This window comes from Mastacembelus armatus, chromosome 16, assembly GCF_900324485.2.
Source record: "Mastacembelus armatus chromosome 16, fMasArm1.2, whole genome shotgun sequence".
NCBI lineage: Eukaryota > Metazoa > Chordata > Actinopteri > Synbranchiformes > Mastacembelidae > Mastacembelus > Mastacembelus armatus.
In genome coordinates, this window is record NC_046648.1 from 17,389,854 (window position 1) to 17,410,718 (window position 20,865).

At 40.1% G+C, this 20,865-nt stretch overlaps 3 protein-coding genes and 1 non-coding gene across 4 annotated transcripts; 2 read left to right on the forward strand and 2 right to left on the reverse strand.

Moving 5' to 3' along the window:
• Nucleotides 1-1,752: 1,752 nt before the first annotated feature.
• LOC113136597 (adult enhancer factor 1-like) lies at nt 1,753-3,170 on the reverse strand. The gene is made up of 2 exons (XM_026317544.1): nt 2,873-3,170; nt 1,753-2,759 (listed from the first exon to the last, which is right to left on the reverse strand). Exons 1-2 carry the CDS (start codon nt 3,042-3,044, stop codon nt 2,065-2,067), a joined length of 867 nt encoding a protein of 288 aa, XP_026173329.1. The 5' UTR covers nt 3,045-3,170; the 3' UTR covers nt 1,753-2,064.
• Nucleotides 3,171-4,288: 1,118 nt separating this feature from the next.
• On the reverse strand, nt 4,289-7,797 carry tpi1b (triosephosphate isomerase 1b). Its single transcript, XM_026317558.2, has 7 exons — nt 7,593-7,797; nt 6,064-6,190; nt 5,792-5,876; nt 5,535-5,667; nt 5,289-5,374; nt 5,119-5,206; nt 4,289-4,994 (listed from the first exon to the last, which is right to left on the reverse strand). The coding sequence occupies exons 1-7, from the start codon at nt 7,699-7,701 to the stop codon at nt 4,876-4,878; spliced, it is 747 nt and encodes a 248-aa protein (XP_026173343.1). The 5' UTR covers nt 7,702-7,797; the 3' UTR covers nt 4,289-4,875.
• Nucleotides 7,798-9,139: 1,342 nt separating this feature from the next.
• Nucleotides 9,140-9,194, forward strand: LOC113136845 (U7 small nuclear RNA). The gene has a single exon (XR_003296297.1). It is a non-coding gene; the product is annotated as a U7 small nuclear RNA (small nuclear RNA).
• A 1,082-nt stretch (nt 9,195-10,276) lies between these two features.
• On the forward strand, nt 10,277-19,694 carry lpcat3 (lysophosphatidylcholine acyltransferase 3). Its single transcript, XM_026317519.1, has 13 exons — nt 10,277-10,431; nt 12,159-12,266; nt 13,242-13,348; nt 13,893-13,986; nt 14,263-14,300; nt 15,533-15,711; nt 15,835-15,943; nt 16,035-16,121; nt 16,442-16,605; nt 17,318-17,465; nt 17,731-17,886; nt 18,801-18,938; nt 19,025-19,694. The coding sequence occupies exons 1-12, from the start codon at nt 10,347-10,349 to the stop codon at nt 18,918-18,920; spliced, it is 1,395 nt and encodes a 464-aa protein (XP_026173304.1). The 5' UTR covers nt 10,277-10,346; the 3' UTR covers nt 18,921-18,938; nt 19,025-19,694.
• The last annotated feature ends 1,171 nt before the right edge of the window (nt 19,695-20,865 follow it).

Sequence of the window (20,865 nt, forward strand, 5' to 3'; positions counted from 1 at the left end):
AAATCGCAAAATAGAGCGTAACACAGTAAGGTCAGTCAGTAAGATATCAGTGTCAGATGATGTCAGTCTGCAGCCAAACATGAACACATAAGTGAACAATAACAAACTGACATCTTTTTTTTTTAATTTATTTTTGTCTGTATTGCTTATCTATTACTTATATTAATTTTTACATTTCTCTACAAATCTTCTGCATATAGAGTATTCAGGGGCAAAATTCAGATAGGTGTGGTCAGAGCACAATACTGGGACTTCAGTTTATGCCCATGATTTAGAGCTGAGCCCCTTCACAGAATTCAACTTTATTTTAATCCACATTTTCAATTTCAGAGAGATTTTGCGTCATCATTTTAATTGTCTACTCTGAGCACTTGCTCTAAGTGGTTTATTGCACAGAGCCCCTCCATGTACATGAGGGTGCTCAGCAAATCTCTCTCCAGTAAGTGAGTGTAGCCTGAAATGATAATCTAGTTCGAGATGTTCTACTACATCATGAGAGAAGAGTGAAGTGTATGTGTAACACACTTACAACAGTCATTTATCGGAAACGCAAGAAATGTGATTAGTTTAACCTCCAAACGTACTCATTCAAGATTTGTACTTACTATTTGTAACTTAAACAGTGCACTGACACCTGAACGCTACATGTGTTTGTAAGTCTCAGCCCCAACACTACTTGCATTAGTGTGCTACTATAACAGCTTCTGCTCTTGTAATTTCATGGTTTTTGAAACTTGGCTGCAGGGATTTGCTCCCATTCAGCCAAAGAAGCATCACTGAGGTTGGAATTTCAGAGTCAATATTCCAATTCATTTAAAAGGGTTTGGAGTGAGGTCAAAATCAGGCTAATTTTAACTACTTAATAGCTGTCAGGTAGCTTAATATACATGAGAGTGTACATCATTATCATCATTTGTTCATGAATTATAGTTTGTATGAATTACCCTGAATCAGTAATCTAACAAGTAACTGCAGTTTGTAGGTATATGCAAAATAGTAGTGTAAAAAGTACAGTATGTGGTTGAGTACAAATATGAAAGTAGCAGAAAATGGAATTACTCAAGGAAAGTACCTCTAAATTATACTTGAGTGTTTGAAAACTAAGCTAAGTAGGTGGCTGTACTATTGTTATACTATTCAGGTACAGCAAACATAATATATGGTATAGGACACCTACATTTTGAGCATTTGGTTGTAAAACAGACACTGGCTAAGAGAAGTCACTTTAGAGAAAAGAAGTGCAAGCTCAGTACGATAAACATTAGTATCTGAGCACTGCCAAAAACTGTAGACTTATGGGAAATTATAATAATATGCTGTTACTGCCACCTACTGGAGTGCAGTGCAACTTCCACCTCCTAATGCTCCTGCGGCAGAAAACAGAATACATTAAACAATGTGAAAATGTTTCGAGCATTAGTGTTTTATTTTGTGAGAACAAATTTATCAGAATTTGTTTATAAAACCTTATGACAGTGTGTAATCCTGCAATCATTTGCAAATAATTTATAACAGCTAGTGATTACACAAGGCTTAATAAGGTCCATGCACATTTCATTTATTCATCCATCCATTATCTATAACCATAGTCCTATTTAGGGTCACAGGGATCAGCTGGAGCCTATCCCAGCTCTCTTTGGGTGAAAGGCAGGGGTACACCCTGGACAGGTCACCAGTCCATCACAGGGCCACGTAGAGACAAACAACCTCACACACTCACACTCACTCCTATGGGCAGTTTAAAGTCACCAATCAACCTGACATACATGTTTTTGGACTGTGGGAGGAAACCGGAGTACCTGGAATAAACCCACACAAGCACAGGGAGAACATGCAAACTCCACACTTCTGGGTTACAGACCCAGGACCTTCCTGCTGTGAGTCAACAGCGCTAACCACTAAGCCACCATGCTGCCCCCATGCACATTTACAAATTCACAGCTAAACATAGAAAACAGAAAAGATATTCTTTGTTCATAGGTACATGGTGAATTATACATAAATTATTTTAATCTATATTTAATCTATTGGACAGAATGTAATTTTGACATCTCCCATTCAACATCATACAGGCAAGTTCTCCCTCTTGTGAACGCGTCTCACGTGCCTGGCAAGAGACTCCATCCATTTGAAGGATTTCTCACAATAAACACACACAAAGGGTTTCCCCTCAGTGTGGAGTGTCTGGTGTCTGTTCAGAGCGCTCGTTGTGATAAAAGTCTTTCTGCATATTTGACATCTGTATGGCCTTTCCCCCGTGTGTATCCTGATGTGAGCTGCGAGGACGGAACAGTGATAGAAGCGCTTTTCACAAACAGAGCAGCTGTACCGTTTCTCTTTACCCTCCTCGCTGTTGTTGTTGTGGTAGGGGTGAGAGGGTAAGGTGGGCACCTGCAGGCCAGCTTTAAGACTGGGAGGAGATGAGATGAAGTCTTTTATGTCTGATTCAAGACCCTTGAACTGCTCTGCATCATGGCCTGTCCAGAAATCCCTGTGACTCTCCTGTTTCTCCTTCTTGACCTGCGAGGGCCCTGGGTGCTCCTGCCCCATGTTGCCGCCCTCCTCTTCTTCACAGTGCTGGGGTTCAGGGACCTCCACTGCAGGCACTGACTGATGGTGCTGCTGCTGGAGAGGGGGGTGATGATGAAGATGGTGATGGGTGTGCTGCTGCTGCTGCTGCTGCTGCTGCTGCTGCTGCTGCTGCTGCTGCTGCTGCTGCTGCTGCAGCTGGGCCCCCAGACATCCATCTACCCGGGGGTCTGCGGGGAATGAAAAAGGCAAATAACAAAACCATGTAACTCACTGCCCTTCACTGAAACCGAAATCAACAATGCAAGACGTTTGGTTGAAATTAAATTTCATTCAAACCAACCTGAGTTGAGAAGTTTCACCTGTAACCTAAGACGACTGATTTCTAAATCCTTTGAGCGAGAAATCTCCTCCCCGTACTCGGCTATTGTCTTCTCAACAGCTCCAAATATCTCTTCCGCTGCTGCTGTCAGTCTCTCGTAGAGAAAAGATTTCAGTGAAACCAGTTTGTCCATTATTAGAAAGAAACGAATAACTTTCCGTTGCCTTTGGAGGCGTATTCTTACGAGTCCCTGGACGTCACGCTTCGCTTGTAAACATTGACGTGGCACTCAGCCATATAAAGTGTTCACTGTGAGAAACTAGCGCCCCCTGCTGGACAGGGGGGCAAAGTAAAGCAAGACCTCAGGTTGGTACCCGGTCTGCAGAGGGAGATACACTTTGTAGGTGTCCTACCATAAGGTTTTCAGTTATGTCTTTCACAGTGATTTCAGGTTTAGTTCAATGATATGTTTTAGCAGACTACATTATACTCAGACATGGATCTTTTATTCTGGCCCCACCATACATATAAATATGGAGCACAGAAAATAAAAATATATTATGTAGCCCAGTACAATTTACATATAAATTAACATCATGAGCATCAGAAACATAATTGCTGTGACAAGGTTGTTGTATCTGACTGCATAGGTGTATAGGCTCAATATAAAGCACAGTATTTAACATAGCTTAATGAACATAGTAACCTAATTGTTACTGTCATCTCCTCTGTCTTGCCCTCTAACAGAATTTCCTGCTCGTATAGCTCAACTTTTACTGTGAAATTAAGACAAGATGGCAAAAAAAAAAACACCCTTGTCCTTGACATTTAGGAGGAAAAAAAAAGAAAAAAAATTTTTAAGAGGAAGCTCCTTTGTTTCCTGGCTAGAACAGTGAGTCCATTATAGTTAATGCGTAGTGTGTGTCAAACAAATGAGAAGTATTGCGTGTTAAAAGCTGGTCAGAAATCTTAGAGCATCTCTTCAGCTGCATTTGGTCCAAGAGACCTGAAATGGGGAGGACCTTGTTTCAGCTAATTCAAGATGTGGTGACTAAAGCTCCACACACAGGTTTTTATTTAGTTGTTTAAGAAGGATGTTTTTCTATATGTAATTGGCAAAGATTAAGTTTCCTGTGATACATGATCCCTTCACTACTGCATCTGTTTCAGTTCAGCACCAGGTTAAAAATAGTCATTCTCTTTATGGCATTGTCTTAACAGTTCAAACCTGTAACCAGATATTCTCTGCTATCCCAAGAATGCCACCGGGTTTACAATCAGCTGTATACGATCCTAATGCAGTCTGAAGAGTAAGCCATGAGGCCTGTATAGGCATTTTATAAAATGTAAGGATTGTCATAAATATCTCAAGACTTCAATGGAAAATCCTGGCACAGATATCATTCAAGGCAAAAGAAAAACAAGACCAAAACTTGTCCCTAAACTGTTTATTATGTTTCCTTACAGGCTTCCAACCCTTTAACTTGTCGGCCATGACACAATATGATTAACACGTAATGGAAACTTCCCTCTTTGCAGAACAGCCAATGAGAGAGCGAGGATCATGCACATCTACAGGGAGGTAAAAGCCACAGATCATAATTACACAAGAGACAACAGTAGTAAAAAGACAAATGTGATTGACAAGAGCTGTGACACTGTTCACACGAAAAAGGTTCGTAAACTTTTCAAGTAAAGGCGTGGACTGTCCATCCACCTCAAGGTGCAAGTGTCAGACTTTACCCCTTGAGCACTTGGTGTGGAAGTTAGTATGCACACAGACTATTCTCAGTGGACTTAACTCGATTCAGTGCAGTACAGTGCATGTGTCAACCTGTCCCTTTTCTTCATGACAAAAATATACTCAAAAGAAAGGAAAAGGAGGGAATGACAACATTACACAAATACTTTTGAATAAAAAGGGGAAAGAGGACTAAGTGCTGAGAGAGGGATCATGGAACTGGATCGTCTGAATGGAGCTGGCCTCTGATCTGAACACTGTCACGCTGCAGCTGTCTGCGTTTTTATGCCTTGGCGTGGATGATGTCGATAAATTCTGGCTTGAGGGAGGCTCCACCCACAAGAAAACCATCCACATCCTTCTGGGAGGCGAGTTCCTTGCAGGTGGCACCAGTCACAGAACCTGAGGTTAGAAACAGGCACATGGGGAAAAGATTTATGTGCGAACCCCCCCCCCCCCCCCCCAAAAAGAATTTTTCTGGTAAATATCCAACAACCAACATATATGCCATCTCATAATGACTGACCTCCATAAATGATCCTCACAGAGTTGGCTACAGCCTCTGACACATTGGTTTTCAGCCATTCCCTCAGTTTCTCATGAACCTCCTGAGCCTTACATATCACAGGAAACAGACAGTATGAAAAAGACTAGTAATCATAGCTTGGGAAATATTCAGTGGTTTCTAATATTTACCTGCTGTGGGGAGGCAGTTTTGCCAGTGCCAATGGCCCACACAGGCTCATAAGCAAGCACGACTTTGCTCCAGTCCTTTACATTGTCTGAAAAAGACGTGATAAAGACTTCAAATTTGGATTTCACAAGTTTCCTGATTTGCAGCACAGTGTACCATGCACAAACCTCCCCTGAAATGTCTACTACAAGTTTTAGACCTTCCTGTGCACATAATGTTTCTAAGTGGGATTGTCAGGAGTCACTTACCTGCGATGACCTTGGTCTGAGAAAAGACGACCTTCTCCGTGATGCCACCCTCTCTCTCATCCAGCTTCTCGCCAATGCAGGCGATCACACCAAGACCATTCTCCAGAGCATGGGCTGTCTTCTGACCAATGAGCTAACAACACACAAGTACATAATCACAGGGTGTACAGACTGAACCACTAACATCTGGCCCTCCCTGTTAGAGACAATAAAGCAGCTGCAAACCACAGGAACAAGAAAAAGCCATCCAGATTTACCTCATCACTCTCTCCAAAGACATGACGCCTCTCAGAGTGTCCCAGGATCACCCAGTGTACACCACAGTCCTTGATCATCACAGGGCTGAAAACAGATTATATTAACACAATAAACAAAATAATTCAATATGTTACATTTGATACAAACTGTGATACTTTAAAAGATGTTTTAACCTAATAACACAGAAGATACTTCAAGAGAATTGTACATTTCAGTCATTATTAGCTCACTGACAAATCCGTCATTTTTCTCTGATGCAGACGTGACTGACCTGATCTCCCCAGTGTAGGCACCCTTGGGAACTTTGTAGCAGTTCTGAGCCGCCACCCCGAATTTGGCATCCAGCTTGGACCTGACAAAGTCCAGGTAGATCGATGGAGCACCGCACACCACCTCCACTAACACAGAAGAAGATTTAGGTTATGTCTTTGTGTGCTTATTGTACTCATGCTCAATAACCAAACTGTATTAAGAAGCATATTATTCAGTGTAACCCTGAGAAACTGGCAGTTGTAGGACTGAATAAACAAAATGTCTGTCCTGTACTGCGGTTTTTACCAAAGCCAACAGCAGTACAGTCTGCACAGGTCACACAGAGTACAGTAAAATCAAGACACTGACATTCACAATGTAACTGTATCTTTGGGGTCACCAGAGTCTATATTAAACACCTCTCGTTATTATTGGTTTGGTAAAGGTCATTTCTCCCCGGCCACACTCAGGCCTCTCTGCGTTTAAAGGTCTGAGTTCAGTCTCCAAAAGGTCGCTGGCAAGTCTGCATTCTGCAGAAGTCAAGAAAAAGTCATGGGTCTGAGTTCAAATGGTCAAATAAATAATAAATATCCAACAAAATCAGTTTGGAGTGGAAACTGCTGAACTTTGACTTTAAAGGAGAGAGAGAGAGAGAGGACAGTGGGAAGTTTCAGTCTGGCACTGTGAAGGGGTGGACTCATTAATGGAGCAGGGTCCACACAGATCAGGCCTGATTCTGGTATACACAACATTACAGTTGCATAACACCCTCTTGCAGGAGGAGCACGTCTGGCTTGGTGACAGCACACAGGCCTAGACTTAATATAATGCACTTAAAATTTTTTTTTTTTTTTTAAAGTCTTAAAACTGCAGCAGCGGCCTTCGTATAACTTCGATGCAGAGACTAGACAGCAACAGGGCAAATGTCTAATGCTGCTTTCAGGTCGCGTTGGAAAACATAAAAGACTAGTTTACTGAAACTGACCTGCTCTTTCTGTAATCTTGAGTGCCCATGAAGTGTCATTGTCTAGCTGTCCAGTAGCTCCTCTCATAGACTGCCGCGACTAAAAATAAAGCTCGCAATAGATTACTGTGTTACTCATGAGTTCCCAGCTGAGGGAGAGCGCATCCTGCACTTAAACGCACCCTGTACTCTCAGCCACTGGCTGCTGGAAGCTACGTGCAGCTGCAAACGCACACCCACAACCGACACTAAAAAGCCCCATTTGTGTGTCCTTCATATGTGGTCAAGCATTTCTGTCAGTCTGCGGTTTAGCGTGGACTCGGTTTAAAAGTGAAAAGACGCAGAGCTCACACTTCATCGTTTTGTAAAGTGCAGGCCTGTGATGCTAATGTGTCACTGGTTTATTGAATGGCCGAGCCATTTTGACTCTGGATCGAAATCCGGTTGTGATATAAAGGCAGGATGTGATACACGAGCACGTTGCTAAAAAAAAAAAAAAAACTCTGAAAATGTGATATCGAATACCAGAAAACAAGTGGCCAAACGCCAAACGTGCAAAATGGATATTTTCTAAACCCGCTTACCGACATTCTGGTCGACGGTGGCTCCGTTCAGGGTCTGTATCAGCTCCCCGAGGCTTTTCTTGTCGCCGTTCATCTTCCAGTTTCCACCAACGAAGAATTTCCTGGTCATGTTTGCAGGTGTTTGAGGGGGTGTTTGCCGAGAACTGAACCGTACCAATGATCCACAACGGGTCACCTCGTCTGGGGCAGAAAAGCGAACGTGATAGAGCGGCTCTGGGTATTTATGAGCACTGAGAAGCAGACCCCTCCTCTAACCCAGCTCCATTGGTTTGTGGAGGCACGCCCGTAAACGCATCACCCCATTTGAGGAAAGGGAAGAACAAAAATGTCATGCTGCGTTCAGGTGCTGCATGGAAAACTTTCTCCCAAGTGGATTAACCTGTTGGAGCGCGGTCACGTGACATTAGCCAAGGGTAAAATAAATTTAAAAGAAATAAATTTAAAAGAACTATGTATAAGCACATAAGATGTGATTCGAGTGTAATATAGAGATGATTTGTGTACTTTAACCCCTGTCTGAACATCACAGTGGCTTTGTCTTTAGGTAAACATATTTAAAAAATATAACTAAGTAAGTAAAGGATAGTGTGAATGACCCAGACCCACTTAGATACAATACAAATGGCTCTAAAAATAATGCTATGGGTACTTTGGGTTTATTTAACTTGTTTAACAATTTCAAATGCAGGAAGCAACCCAAAACAAATCAAACTAATATGTGCCCTTTAAGAACCAGTTCCCTTTGATAACCTTGTGCACACCTGTATGTATTTTGCAAGTGGGTTGCTCTAATCATTTTCATCTGTGGATCCAGGCTGTCTCAGTTTCGTGCCTCTTCATGTAGATCCAGACTGACGCAATAACTCAATGACTGCTGGGTCTACACTATCTGTTGTTCTTAGTGCTAGTTTATGTTAGTTCTGCATGGCCATGCATGGTATATGTGCTAATTTTGGTCCTGCTACAGAATGAATTTTGGGACCGATCCCTGATCCTTTTCTGTGTGATGGATAAGAATATAAATGTCTGAAGTGCCTGGATTAGCCATAGTTGTTACTGCAGACAGAAGTGTGAAAAAAGCTGAATCTCAAAAATATCTTGTGGCAAGTTCTAAGATAAAAATGAAAATTTTCTGCATTCAGAACACATGGAGGTCTAGTATTTTAAAAGTTTGTATATTGTTTTTATTGATAAATTAAACATTTCAAACTAACCGCAGAACAAGCAGGCTGTATAAATCAAATATATATATAAAATGATTACGCCCCCGTTAATGCAACCTAACCACGTTGAAGCGCTCTGATTGGACGATATTAAGGTCCTGTTTTGCATACCCATCATGCATTGCGGTTGTAATACATGCTTTTTTTCACGTATACAGATACATTCTTAAAGATTGTGTTTATAAAAGCATACACAACGTTCATTTTTACTCTTTTCACTTGCCTTTACTTACACACGGATCGACTAAGTGCAGCCTATTTGCACCATAATAAGGAGTAACAGACTCGGAGTAGTAGTCGTGCACGGTAACATATATTCGATAGGAAAACTTGCTCTTTAGTTATTTGTCCAGCAGGTTTCTCATACAGAGAAGCCCATCTTATTAGTCTAAGAAAAATACGACTTTCTGGAGAGTTTACTGAAAACTGACAAAGATTTTTATTTCGTCATATGTGCTTTCAAGTAGTCTAAATTGTTACTCTCTCTCTTTAATCAAAGGAGTTCAAATAAAGTTCTGTCAACAAATTAGATAATCAAAACACATTTAGATATCAGCCAAATTTTTCAAAGTCGGGCCAGATAACTGTATTGTAAAAAAGACAAAATGTAATTTTTTTTTTTTGCCTAGGTTTGGTTGAAATATTGTTTTTCATTATTTACTGACATTTTAGATCAGTGTAATGCTTATCAGTTCAATTTTTTATTTGAGACGAAACAAAGAAAATTGGAAGATTGAATTCAATTCTAAATATCTGTTTTTTCATTTCTTAGACTCTTGTAAATGAATTATTTTGTGAGTTTCTCAATTTCAATGAAATATCCCATGGATAAACAGGAAATTGAAAAACGGACGTATTTTCCGTATGTATTACGCTGTTTGAGACCTGAGCGGCGGCTGGTTGCGCCTGGTTGATCAACTTTCTGATGGTCCCACCTTTGTCCAAGGTTCACATCCGGTCTGTCTTAGGCCTTAACGTTCATTTAACACAAAAAATCTCATACAGTCACACATCTGTCTGAGAGATATAATTTACAGCATGTTTCTGATAAAAGCATGTTTCTTAAAAGATTCACCAAATTTGACATATGACAAATGGCTGCACAATCACTACAAAAAGCCACAAAATTAAATGCACATACATACAAAAAACAAATAGGCAACACAAATAGGCAAAACGACCAAAACTGTGATGACGAGTGTAGGAGAGGTGGGGGCCCATTACATACAGTATCTGTGCCCAGTAGCCCATTGTCTCCTAATCCGTCCATGGTTTATCATAGGGTCTGCTAGATCACCAGATGGGGGCAAACTCGCACCATTACATCACGTTTATTCCTTAGCCCTATAATGTGCAGGGCTCTCCAGGGAAGAGAAGGCCGTGAGAGGAGGGGCTGGAGGTGGAGAGCCACACGGTTATTAGGAGGCTGACCGGCGCAGGGCCTTTAAAAAGCAGAGTGTGCGTGGCTGCTTGCGTGAGTCCGTAGATTTCATTGAACCGTCGCGAAGAAACGTTTCCGCCCACAAGAAAGATGGCGGCGCTCTTGCTAGAAAAACTGTCGGATTGCTTGGGATCCCCGGAGCCCGCGGTTCGTCTAATCTTATCGATTTTAATCGGTAAGTGTCGCGTCAGGAGTCGGTTATTGTAGCTAGCTGAGGCTGCCAGGTCTGAGCACCGTGCAGCTCTTACTGCTCTGTGTAACTGTCTTTGCTAACATGCTGCCCAGTCAGGTCCAGCGTGACACATATAGTAATAATAATAATATATAACACGGGCTATGAGCCAGTTTCCTAAAGGACTGCGTAAATCTCTGAAGGTTTCTCTCAATGAGCCGATCCCAAGCTTCCCCGAAACCGGCTGGTTGAATAGCTGGTCCGCACCCTTTACGTTTAACTTTCCATCACCGGCTAAAGTGTGGGTGAATGGGTGTCACCTGACATTGAGAGGATCATTCAAAGTGCTGGTGTCGTTACTAGAATAGTTTTTGCTGTGCTAGATATTGTCCCAGTGCTTCTTTAATTAGTTCCTCAGTGTTGGGACTACAGAAACAGGTTGCCCTCACTGTTGAGGTTCGCTATGGTGCATTCACTTGCTGTGAGGAGCTACAAATCATAACACGGGTGTGGATGGAGTAGGGGAGGGCGTCAGGAACGGCGGTCAGGAACTTTGCTCTGACACATGGCCATGTCTGTTTCTCCCTCTGCATCACCCCACATTAATAGTACAACACACTGTACATGGTCTTTCAGATCAGTGCTTCAGAGGCTGAAGCTGTTGAATGCTTCTTGTTCTGGTGTTGCTTAATTTGTGTTTTGCAATATTGTGGTTTTAACTGCCTAGTTTGCTCTGCTATATATAAGGTGACATCTAGGCCTCATATCTAGGCCTCTGTCAGCCAGCTGCTGTGAAGGGAACCTACACTAAAAGGCCATGGGAGCCTTGAATACATTTAAAAAAATAATAATAAAAACAGCAGCGAATTGGTTTCACGTTTTCACGTGAAGCTTTCAAAGCTCTGCATGCTTATTCTACAGTATTTAATATACATAAATCTAACTGTGTTAATCTGTCTGAGTCCTCCACATGTGGCACACCATCTGGAGAAGAATAAGCAGAGCAAGAATGTACAGTTTTTCTTTTTTTTTTTTTTTTTTTGAAGAGAAAGTGAACCACTAAAACTGCAAAACTGCAGGGGCAATGCAGACCACCATTACTCAACAGCAGTGCACTTTAAGCTGAAAGTCAATACACTAGTATTAATCTTCAAATGTCAATATTTGTGGCAGGAGGACTGTATGAGGGATTCATTCAAAACAAACTACAGTGCCAGTTTGCTTCACCATGTCACCCACTGGAAAGGTGGGGCCCATTTATATGTTTAGGGTTTAGTCAAAATTAGAGCTCTATTCAACAGGGAACTGTGCTATATCATGGCAACAATACTTCTTTTTAGGATTGAATCATAGTTGGTTTCACTCTTTTTACAAGATTTCTTCCCAGTAACAAAATAAAGAGCCTTACTAAACTTATCCATTTTAAAAAGCCAGTAGAAAGAGATGTAAGCCTTTTGTTAAGCTGTATCTAAGCTGCCACAGTACACGTGAATATGATACCACCTTGACATCGACGAGTCAAACTGAACAGGAAAGGAAATATTACCATTATCACTGGTTAGTGTTAAAATTGAAGGGCAGTTATCTTTCTCCTTGAGATGCCAGATCTGCAGCAACACATACCACACATGCACACCAATGTTTTTAATACAGGGGTAGAGTCCCAATGACCAAGAGGTGTTAAGAGTAGCTGTTTTACTTCTGTTTTTCTCTCTCTCTGTCTCCTGCAGGATACCCTTGTGCTCTGGTATACCGGCGGTTCTTGTTCTACCATCCTGCCACAGTTATTCACTTGTTCCACACCTTCTCTGGACTGGCTTTAGCAGCATTCAACTTTGGTGAGATGAAGTGAGAGGTTTAGGGAAATAATTGGTCCTGTAAAGGCAATCAGGTTTTAACAATAATAATAGCATTATTTCTAAATAATTTTGTTCCATTACTATTCTCAGTTCTGAATAGTCCAGTTCTTTTAATCTGCCTCGTGGTATTTTCTTGTAAAAAAAAAAAAAAAAAAACCCTAAAAATTATGTTCATATCAGTGTTACTCACCCAGGATGCATTATGTGTATCCTTCAAATTCTGAGCTGTTTGCATAAATCTTTACTTTCTAGCAGTGTTTTTCTTCCATGTTGTCAGTAATTCATCTTTGACATGCTGTTAAATCCAGAAGAAACACTCAACTTAAACTGAAAGTACCTTTGCCCCATTTATGTTGGTGCATGATGCCTTAGAGCTGTTTAGTGGACCTCTGCATGTCGATGAATCATCAGCTATTGCTGAATCATTACTGGTTTGATGTAATAGCAGGCTACATCAGCAGGCCTGAGCACAGGAAATTAACATCTCAATGTTATTATTATGCATTTTGCTTCAACTGAATAGTGCTACTTACTATATATATATATTTCACATAACATATCAGTTATTAATTTAACTGAATATAGCTTTACAGTGGAGTAATCTTATATTTCTACAGTGACAACAAAGTCAAGAGTGCACCTGTGGATAGCAGGAATGGATGGAGTTTCCTAAACACAAACTAACATTGATTTCTTTCTTTTTTTTTTTATTTATTCTGTTATGGCTGCACTTGGATTTTTACAGCAGGTCTGTTGTTTTATCTTTCTCCTTGTGGAATACTTTTTCTTCCAACCCTCTTTCATTTCAGGTCTGATCTTTATTATGTCTTTGTCTTGTTGTCCTCTCTGTCTCTGCCAATATTGATCTGCGGAGAAAAAAATGCTGTTATGTCCAGTTATTCAGGCTCACAATTGTCCCAATCCCCCCCTTCTCCCTGTGGGTCTCTTTCCCAGGCTCTCAGCTCTATCACTCCACAGTATGCATCTTAGTCCAGTTTCTGATGCTGAGGCTCATGGGAAGGACGGTAACGACTGTCCTAAGCAGCTTTACCTTTCAACTGGTGAGGCTTCCCAGCTTTCTTACCGTTCTCCTTTTCTGTGCATCCAGGCTTATTTTATAGCGTTAGCTCCATTTTTTGCACTGTCAGACCTTTACTGCAGTGTCTTGGGGGCTGCCCACCAATTTGTCTGCACAGGCTCATATCTGATTTCTACATCTGCAGTCTGCGGTTCCCTTTAATTGCGTTGTTAATGCCTACACACTGTTTGTCCTGTGTACTAGTGCCACTTTAACCAAGGCCACTAATCTTATGATGTAGTCATATGATTCTTTCAGAAATGTTAGCACTTTTACGTTTGTATATGCTTGGTTTATGTGTGCACACTTTTAAAAATATAGTAATGAAACCACATTTCTAAACAGAAGTTGGTCCACTCCTTATACACTTCCTGTGAATTGGTATTGTGGTTTTCTGCTTTCATTTTTTCTCCTGAGGTTTTCTGCAACTTTGATAAACATCACTTATGTTTGTTGGTGCAGAATTTTGCTACCAGGATGTTTCTGTTGTTTTTAATTTTTTTTCCCTCCTGTCCATCTTCCTGTAGATATACCTGCTGGCAGGGTATTACTGCACAGCGACAGAGGAGTATGACATCAAGTGGACCATGCCTCACTGTGTCCTCACACTTAAACTTATTGGTATGTGGACTACAGCTCTCTTTGCACAGTTCTGCTTGACAAACCTGATTGTTTTTCTACAAGTAGAGGTTTGGCCATTGTGTTTAGTTTGATACCTTCGTCTTCTTCTTGTTGTTGCAATCTCCCACTGTTCTCTAGTGAATGATTTACAAGCAATTCGCTCTCTGATAAACTGCTGATAAGGCCTCTGCATGTTTAGGCTGTTCATTAAAATGACCATGATAGCATGAATCACCCTAACATAGTTTCTGACTCCAGTTGCATTTTCTGTTACAGGTTTGTCATTTGATTACTATGACGGAGGGAAGGAGCCAGTGAGTTGGTTGCCCTCGCTTGCTTTTTTTTTTTTTCCTTCTTCTTTATCACTCATTGACATATTGATGTTGTCTGTCTTGGCATGTTCTTTGAGTGTCACTCATTACTTATCTCTTAGATCCTGTCATTGTCAGTTGTCAGAATAGAGTTTTTGATAGAAGGAATATGCAATAGATTTCATCAGAAAGTAGATGATCTCTATGTACAAGTGGGCTGCAAGACCTTGGTACATTCAGTTACTAAAGAAAAACGAGTTTCTTGAGTAAAAGGTGAAGTCCTTTCTACCTAATCAGGAGCAGATTTTGATACAAACAGAGGCTGTAACATGTGCGACACCGTGAAGAGGTTACTCAAAACAAACAAATGCTTTGTGGTAATGCAAATAATACTAATGTACACCTCAGAATAACTAGCAACAGCTATAACTATGTAAAGAATGAAAAGGTTTGCGTCCTTATATATCATAACTGAATTTCGAATAATTATTGTGAGAAACTGTAACCAGGTTCAGTACAGTCCCATCACCCAGCATGGCAGAATACGACCAAAGGTGTCAAAGACATGGCAACGTCAATATAAAACAGTCAAATGTCTTAGCGTCATCTTCTGCATGTATTGTCACGTTTCCATGGCCATACAGAGGTGTTTGCAGCTTATTGTCTTCTTCCTTCACCAGTCTCATGATGCGCTAGTAATTTTCTATGTTGTTATTTTGTAATTTGGAAATAACCCTCCTTTTACAAAATAGCAAAAGTATAGAAAATCATTGGCCTTGTCTTTTTAAAGTTCATTTTATAAAGTAGGCTTGTCTGTCGAGCAGCTTACTACAGCTAACACATATCCGAGAACTGTTAATTGCCCCTTCTGTTGTTTTGTACCATTTCATTTTTGTTTTAATCTGCATTTCAGCTGTGCTTTTCATTCTCTTTCATATATCTATAAAAAAAATGTTGATGTTATCACCAAGAGTTTTGAATAAATGCCAAGTGTCAGTTTTCAGTACTTAGTTTACAGCCTGCAGGTAATATAGTTGAGAACATATGGATTATTTAATGCAGTGATGTTCAGTTTGTGGTCAGTGTAGACTGTGGACAGAACTTTCTGTAATTAGATCCTTCATGAACTCATGACCTGATGCTTTGAAGGTACCATCCTCAACTCATTTAATCCATTCTTGCTTAGTCTTTTTCTGTGTAATTCTCCTTTTTCTTCCCATATTTTTGCATTTTAGTCTGAGCTGAGTGAAGATCAGAAGAAAGCAGCACTGCCATCTGTGCCCTCTCTGCTTGAAATGTTCGGCTTTTCCTACTTCTATGGAGGCTTCCTGGTGGGGCCCCAGTTTACAATGCGCAGCTACCAAAGGCTGGTGGCGGGGGAGCTCACCGACTGCCCTGGAAAGCCTCCGAACAGGTAAAAGGGCAAGAAAATGATGAGTGATTAATAGAAATGTTTTTAATTAGATCTCTCTTTGAGCAACTGTCCAGTTTTACAACCCTGCAGTGAGCATTTTTTTTTTCTGTCATTTTCTCTCAGTGAAATAGAAGCCATCAAAAGGTTTGGTTTAGGTTTTATCTGCCTGGCGATATTTGCAGTGTTCGGCCCCTATTACCCAGACAGCTATTTCTTAACAGATGAGTATGAGGTGAGAATGGCATATTTCTACATCTTTGTATTTAAGCCAAGTCAAAGTGTCAGGATACCCTTTTTCATTGCTTTAAATGTTCTTTCCACAGGCTCAGCCATTCTGGTACCGATGTGTGTTTATTCTGCTGTGGGCTAAAATCATTTTGTATAAATATGTCAGCTGTTGGGTTATAGCGGTAAGAAGCCTCTTCATCTACAAATATTTGCATAAACTATTAACAGGGGGAGTTGTATCCTGATGACTAACTGGTTTGGTTCCTAAAACATACCACCTTTTATGTAAAACTGCATTTACATACAACAACTACTTCAGCACTTGCTATCAGAAAGCATTCACTGTGAAACACCTTCCCCTTACATACTTTTTCATACATTCAAATGTGCATGGATACGTTTTTTTAAATGGAAACCCTGATCCTGGTTTATCAGGATTTTGTGCTTCATGGTACAATATGAAACAAGCAAATAATGAAAACATGTGTTTTGTGTGCTACAGGAGGGTGTATGTATATTATCTGGCCTAGGCTACAACGGTATAGTGGATGGTAAGCACCAGTGGGACGCCTGTGCCAATATGAAGGTGTGGCTCTTTGAAACCACACCACTTTTTGGAGGAACAATTGCTTCTTTCAACATCAACACAAACTCCTGGGCTGCCAGGTCAGTGAAACCTGAAATCTGCGAGGTTTTCTAGCTTGTATTCAACTTGGGGCTGTAACAGTTAATTATTTACATAGATAACAGTGAAGTTGAGGAGATTGCAGCTCAATCCAATATGCATGTGTGGCAGTGCTTCACAAAAAAGGACTACGCTAATATTACACGCCGAGGCCTCTGTGTGCAGGGAACAAGGCAGATTAGAAATAGTGGAAATAAAAGTTTTCTAGAAAAACGAAATGTTCCAACCTGTAGCTAATGAAGTACATTTGGACTTATGGGGAACATTACATTCTATGACCAACCAATAGCCTTTATGCTCTTGTAGACAGAAAACAGACTTCATTTTTAAAATGCTCTCATTGTTTGACCTACAAAGAAAAGTCTATTTATAGCCACACATGCACCATTTGACACTCTTGACACCCGTTTAAGCAGTTTGGTGATGAATGGGCTAATCTTAAATTGATAATAAATTCATTAAGCCAGATTTGTAAAATTTTATTTATTTCTGTAAGTCATTTAAATTCATACAGCAAACAGAAAAGCCACATTGTGTGTATTGGATTAGGTTGCTTAATTGGTTTATAAGAACGGGTTTTGGTATATGATGAATGGTTCATTATCTTTCCAACTAACGAGTATATGCAAAGTGTTAATTGATGCAAACCCTTAACTTACTTTTTTCTTTTTTTTTTAAATCTTTTCATTTAAGACATGTCTTCAAACGGTTAAAGTTCCTGGGAAATAAGACTCTGTCTCATGTGACCACGCTGTTCTTTTTGACGATATGGCATGGTCTTCACTCTGGATACATTATGTGCTTCTCTATGGAGTTTCTCATCATCACAGTAGAGAGACAGGTACGCAGATGGGTAACCTTATATTAACTCTGAGCTAGAAGCTTAAAGTGTTTGAGTATTTATTCCAGTAGATGGTGAGTTTGATGTTTACCTTCTGCATCAGTATTATTTTCTAAAAAAAACACTTTGCAATTATCTGCATACATTTAATGAGATGTTCTTAAATGCAATCCTTTTTTTTTTTTTTCGGTGTTTTTTTTAATTTTTTTTTTTTTACTGTAACCATTATGGAACGTGTGTGTGTGTGTGTGTGTGTGTGAGACAGGCCCAGGCACTAGTGAGGGACAGTCCAGCACTGACGAAGCTGGCCAACAGTGCATTCTACCCCATCATCTATGTAGTCCAGCAGTTTATTCACTGGCTCTTCATGGGTTACTCCCTGGTGCCGTTCTGCCTCTTCGCTTATGACAAATGGCTCAAGGTAACTTGCAACTCTTAACAGACTAACAGGATGCCAATCATAGGCTAAATGCAGTCATTCTCAGTTATATCATTACGTTTTGTGTGTGTAATAGTTTGAGTATAAGGGAAGAGGGACAGAGGGCACAATTGCATACACTCAGAGCAGGTAAAATTACTGGGCACTGTGATAATACAATGTACATGGCTGTGTTTGTGAGGCACATGAGTCTAAATTAAATGCAAAGCAGTTACATCTGCTTTAGAAATATAGGGAGGCAGATAACAGTAATTGAAAATGAAATGTAATAAAGTAGCCAAAACCATGAGAATAAAACCGATAAGACATGTTGGGAATAAAACAATGTGGCTTTAAAGGCTTATAGGACATCAAAACACTGGATGGTTATCACACCAGAAATCATTTTATCTTTTGTTGCAACAATCCTGAGGTAAACAAAGTAAATGTGGGATTGATTTATAAGCTAATCTACCAGGAATAAGGTGCTTGCAAGCATTTGATTGACCAACAACTGTAGATTGCTATATAACATCTTGCTGTGTTGCAAGTTACGTTTTTTTTTTTTTTTTTTTTTTTTTGGTTTTGCGAGATAACCCTGTGTTCTTTGGGTGAAGTGAAATTAATGACAGGGCTGAATTTTTACCACAGTCTGTCTGTGACGTTACAGTCAACAACAAGGAGGAAGTTTTAAACATGGGAAAAAGCAGCTTTATGGTAACATGAAGCCAGGAACTGCAACAGAAAGCATATATGGGATGGATGTGCAGGACAGATGGGTAGAGAGTAGTGTCAGGTGGTTCAAACTTAACTGGTGGACAGGTATGGTGGAGACAGAGCAGGTGTCATAACATCAGGGTGTATGAACAATGATCCTCAATTGACTACTCTGTCATCTTTTTTTTTTTTTTCTCCAGGTGCATTCATCCATCTATTTCTGTGGTCACATATTCTTCCTTATAGTCTTTTTAATCATGCCATACCTCCGTAAGGCGCTGGTGCCTAAGAAAGAACGCAGCCAGAAAAAGGAGGAATAGGTACTAAGAATTTGCATGGTAAGCAGGTGCAGACCTTATGTTTTGCTATATTGTTTCAGTCAAAGTTGGGATAGAGACAAATGACCTGCTGTTTTATCTTCCAGGTCCATCTAAGGCTAAAAATCCACTGAAGGGAACTGACTTTCAAGGAGCAGAATAGAAAATATTTTAAGGCCTTTACTCGTACATACATGTATGTATGTCCATGTAAAAATAAATTTCTATATATTTTTGTGTTTTAAATGGAAGAGTGTTTTTATAAACATTTTTGGAAAAGCGTTTACAGGAAATTACCATCGTGCCACATGGGGTAGTTGTGAGCTAATCAGGTGCGATTTCCTGTTTCTTTTTTTTTTTTTGGTCATTTTATGTCGTAGACCTTGGAAGACTTACATGCCGTTAACATAGAATCACATTTACCACTCACAGGTTGAGTCTTGTCATTGGCTCTGCTGTGTTTTTGTTCATTTTTGTCTCATGCCTAGCACCTATGTTTTAATAGCAGCAGCAGCACGAAGCTCTTAACAGGAGGTTAAAGCACAGTGTCAGCATATGTGGCACTTTCTAATCTAAGAAAACAACGTATAATACATACTTTTCTGACACAAACACACATGTATTAATAATCAGGGGGTGGTTTCTTGAAAATTGGTGCCAGTGGTTACACAAGCACTGTAATTCACACACTGTACACTAACTTAAAATGGCCTTGTATTAATGAATGTTTTTACAGTATGTTTGGTTTTGTTTTAATTAGATTTTCTGATTGGGGGGGGGGGATTGATTTTTACGAATTTTATGAAAAACATTTTGTAGTTTTGGATAAGATTTCACAAATGGATTTGCATTGTTCTGCTTTTCCTCTTGTGATGTTTTTGTTTTTTTGTTGTTCTTTGCTTGTTTTTCTTGCCATATGTTGTTCTCTTCCTCTGTTCAGTATATGCCACTCCTGTCTGCCTTGACTCAAGGTGCCTAGTTCTGAAATACACAGATGTGAAACAATAATTTCATAAAGACTTACACACTGCCCAACCGTATAATCACTGCTGTTTATGGTTCAGGCCATCCTGTTTTCACTAGGGTATCTATGAAATGAGGGCATAAGCAGTTTTTGTTTTGTTTTGTTTTGTTTTGTTTTGTTTTTTTGGTTTTGTAATGAGTGGTCTCAATTTGTACTAGAACCAAAACAAGCAAAAAAAAAAACCAAAAAAAAAAAACAATTGTGTATAGGGGGTGGGTGGGGTGTCCACAGTTCCATATGATTCCTTTATTTCACCTGTGACCTGTACGTCTGTTTCTAACAGAAGGTGATAATTAAAAACAGTATGGATGCCTGTTCATTTTTGTTTTATATAACCTTTTTGGGACTGGACTGTCTGATCCTCGGCATGCTGGAGGAAGGCCCAGCACTGCTGCTGCCTTCCCTTTGCTGATGTTGATACAGTTACAGGGAGGAACCACCTCACTCTAGCCACAGCCCAGATTTTAGTAATATTTATACATGACATGCTGATTATTAATTGATGTGAACTGCTATTTCAAGAGACTACTTTTTTGCCTTATTCCTATCAGACGTACAAAGGAAAAGAAAAGTTGGGATGGCTAGGGGTGGAGTGTGTGTTTTTTTTTTTTTTTTTTTTTTCTTTTCTCAAATACGGTTTTATAATGTTCATTAAAATGCTGCATTTCAAAGCTGGACTGGTGGTTTATACGTACGTGTGTGTGTGTGTGTGGACGTCCCATTGCCTTCGTCTGTTTGACAGGAGCACAGGGCAAAAAGGGGGTGATATGACGTCATCTTGCAGGTTATGGGAGACTTGAGCTGTGTGAAATTAGGAAATGCATTTAAATTAAAAAAAAAAAAAAAAGAAGGTGGCGTGGGGGTGGACTAGTGTGTCACTCGTGGAGCAGGCCCACTGCTCAGAGCTAACGTGATGAGATGAAT

What these genes read in the sequence shown, in the direction of transcription:
- lpcat3 (XM_026317519.1), top strand. Translation starts at nt 10,347, where the DNA reads ATGGCGGCGCTCTTGCTAGAAAAACTGTCGGATTGCTTGGGATCCCCG. An exon ending in ATGACGGAGGGAAGGAGCCA is followed by an intron (nt 14,301 to 15,532) that starts GTGAGTTGGTTG and finishes TTTGCATTTTAG; the next exon opens with TCTGAGCTGAGTGAAGATCA. An exon ending in CTTATGACAAATGGCTCAAG is followed by an intron (nt 17,887 to 18,800) that starts GTAACTTGCAAC and finishes TTTTTTCTCCAG; the next exon opens with GTGCATTCATCCATCTATTT.
- tpi1b (XM_026317558.2), bottom strand. Translation starts at nt 7,701, where the DNA reads ATGACCAGGAAATTCTTCGTTGGTGGAAACTGGAAGATGAACGGCGAC. An exon ending in TCTTTGGAGAGAGTGATGAG is followed by an intron (nt 5,668 to 5,791) that starts GTAAATCTGGAT and finishes GTGTGTTGTTAG; the next exon opens with CTCATTGGTCAGAAGACAGC. An exon ending in AAACTGCCTCCCCACAGCAG is followed by an intron (nt 5,207 to 5,288) that starts GTAAATATTAGA and finishes GTGATATGTAAG; the next exon opens with GCTCAGGAGGTTCATGAGAA.
- LOC113136597 (XM_026317544.1), bottom strand. Translation starts at nt 3,044, where the DNA reads ATGGACAAACTGGTTTCACTGAAATCTTTTCTCTACGAGAGACTGACA. An exon ending in GGTGAAACTTCTCAACTCAG is followed by an intron (nt 2,760 to 2,872) that starts GTTGGTTTGAAT and finishes CATTCCCCGCAG; the next exon opens with ACCCCCGGGTAGATGGATGT.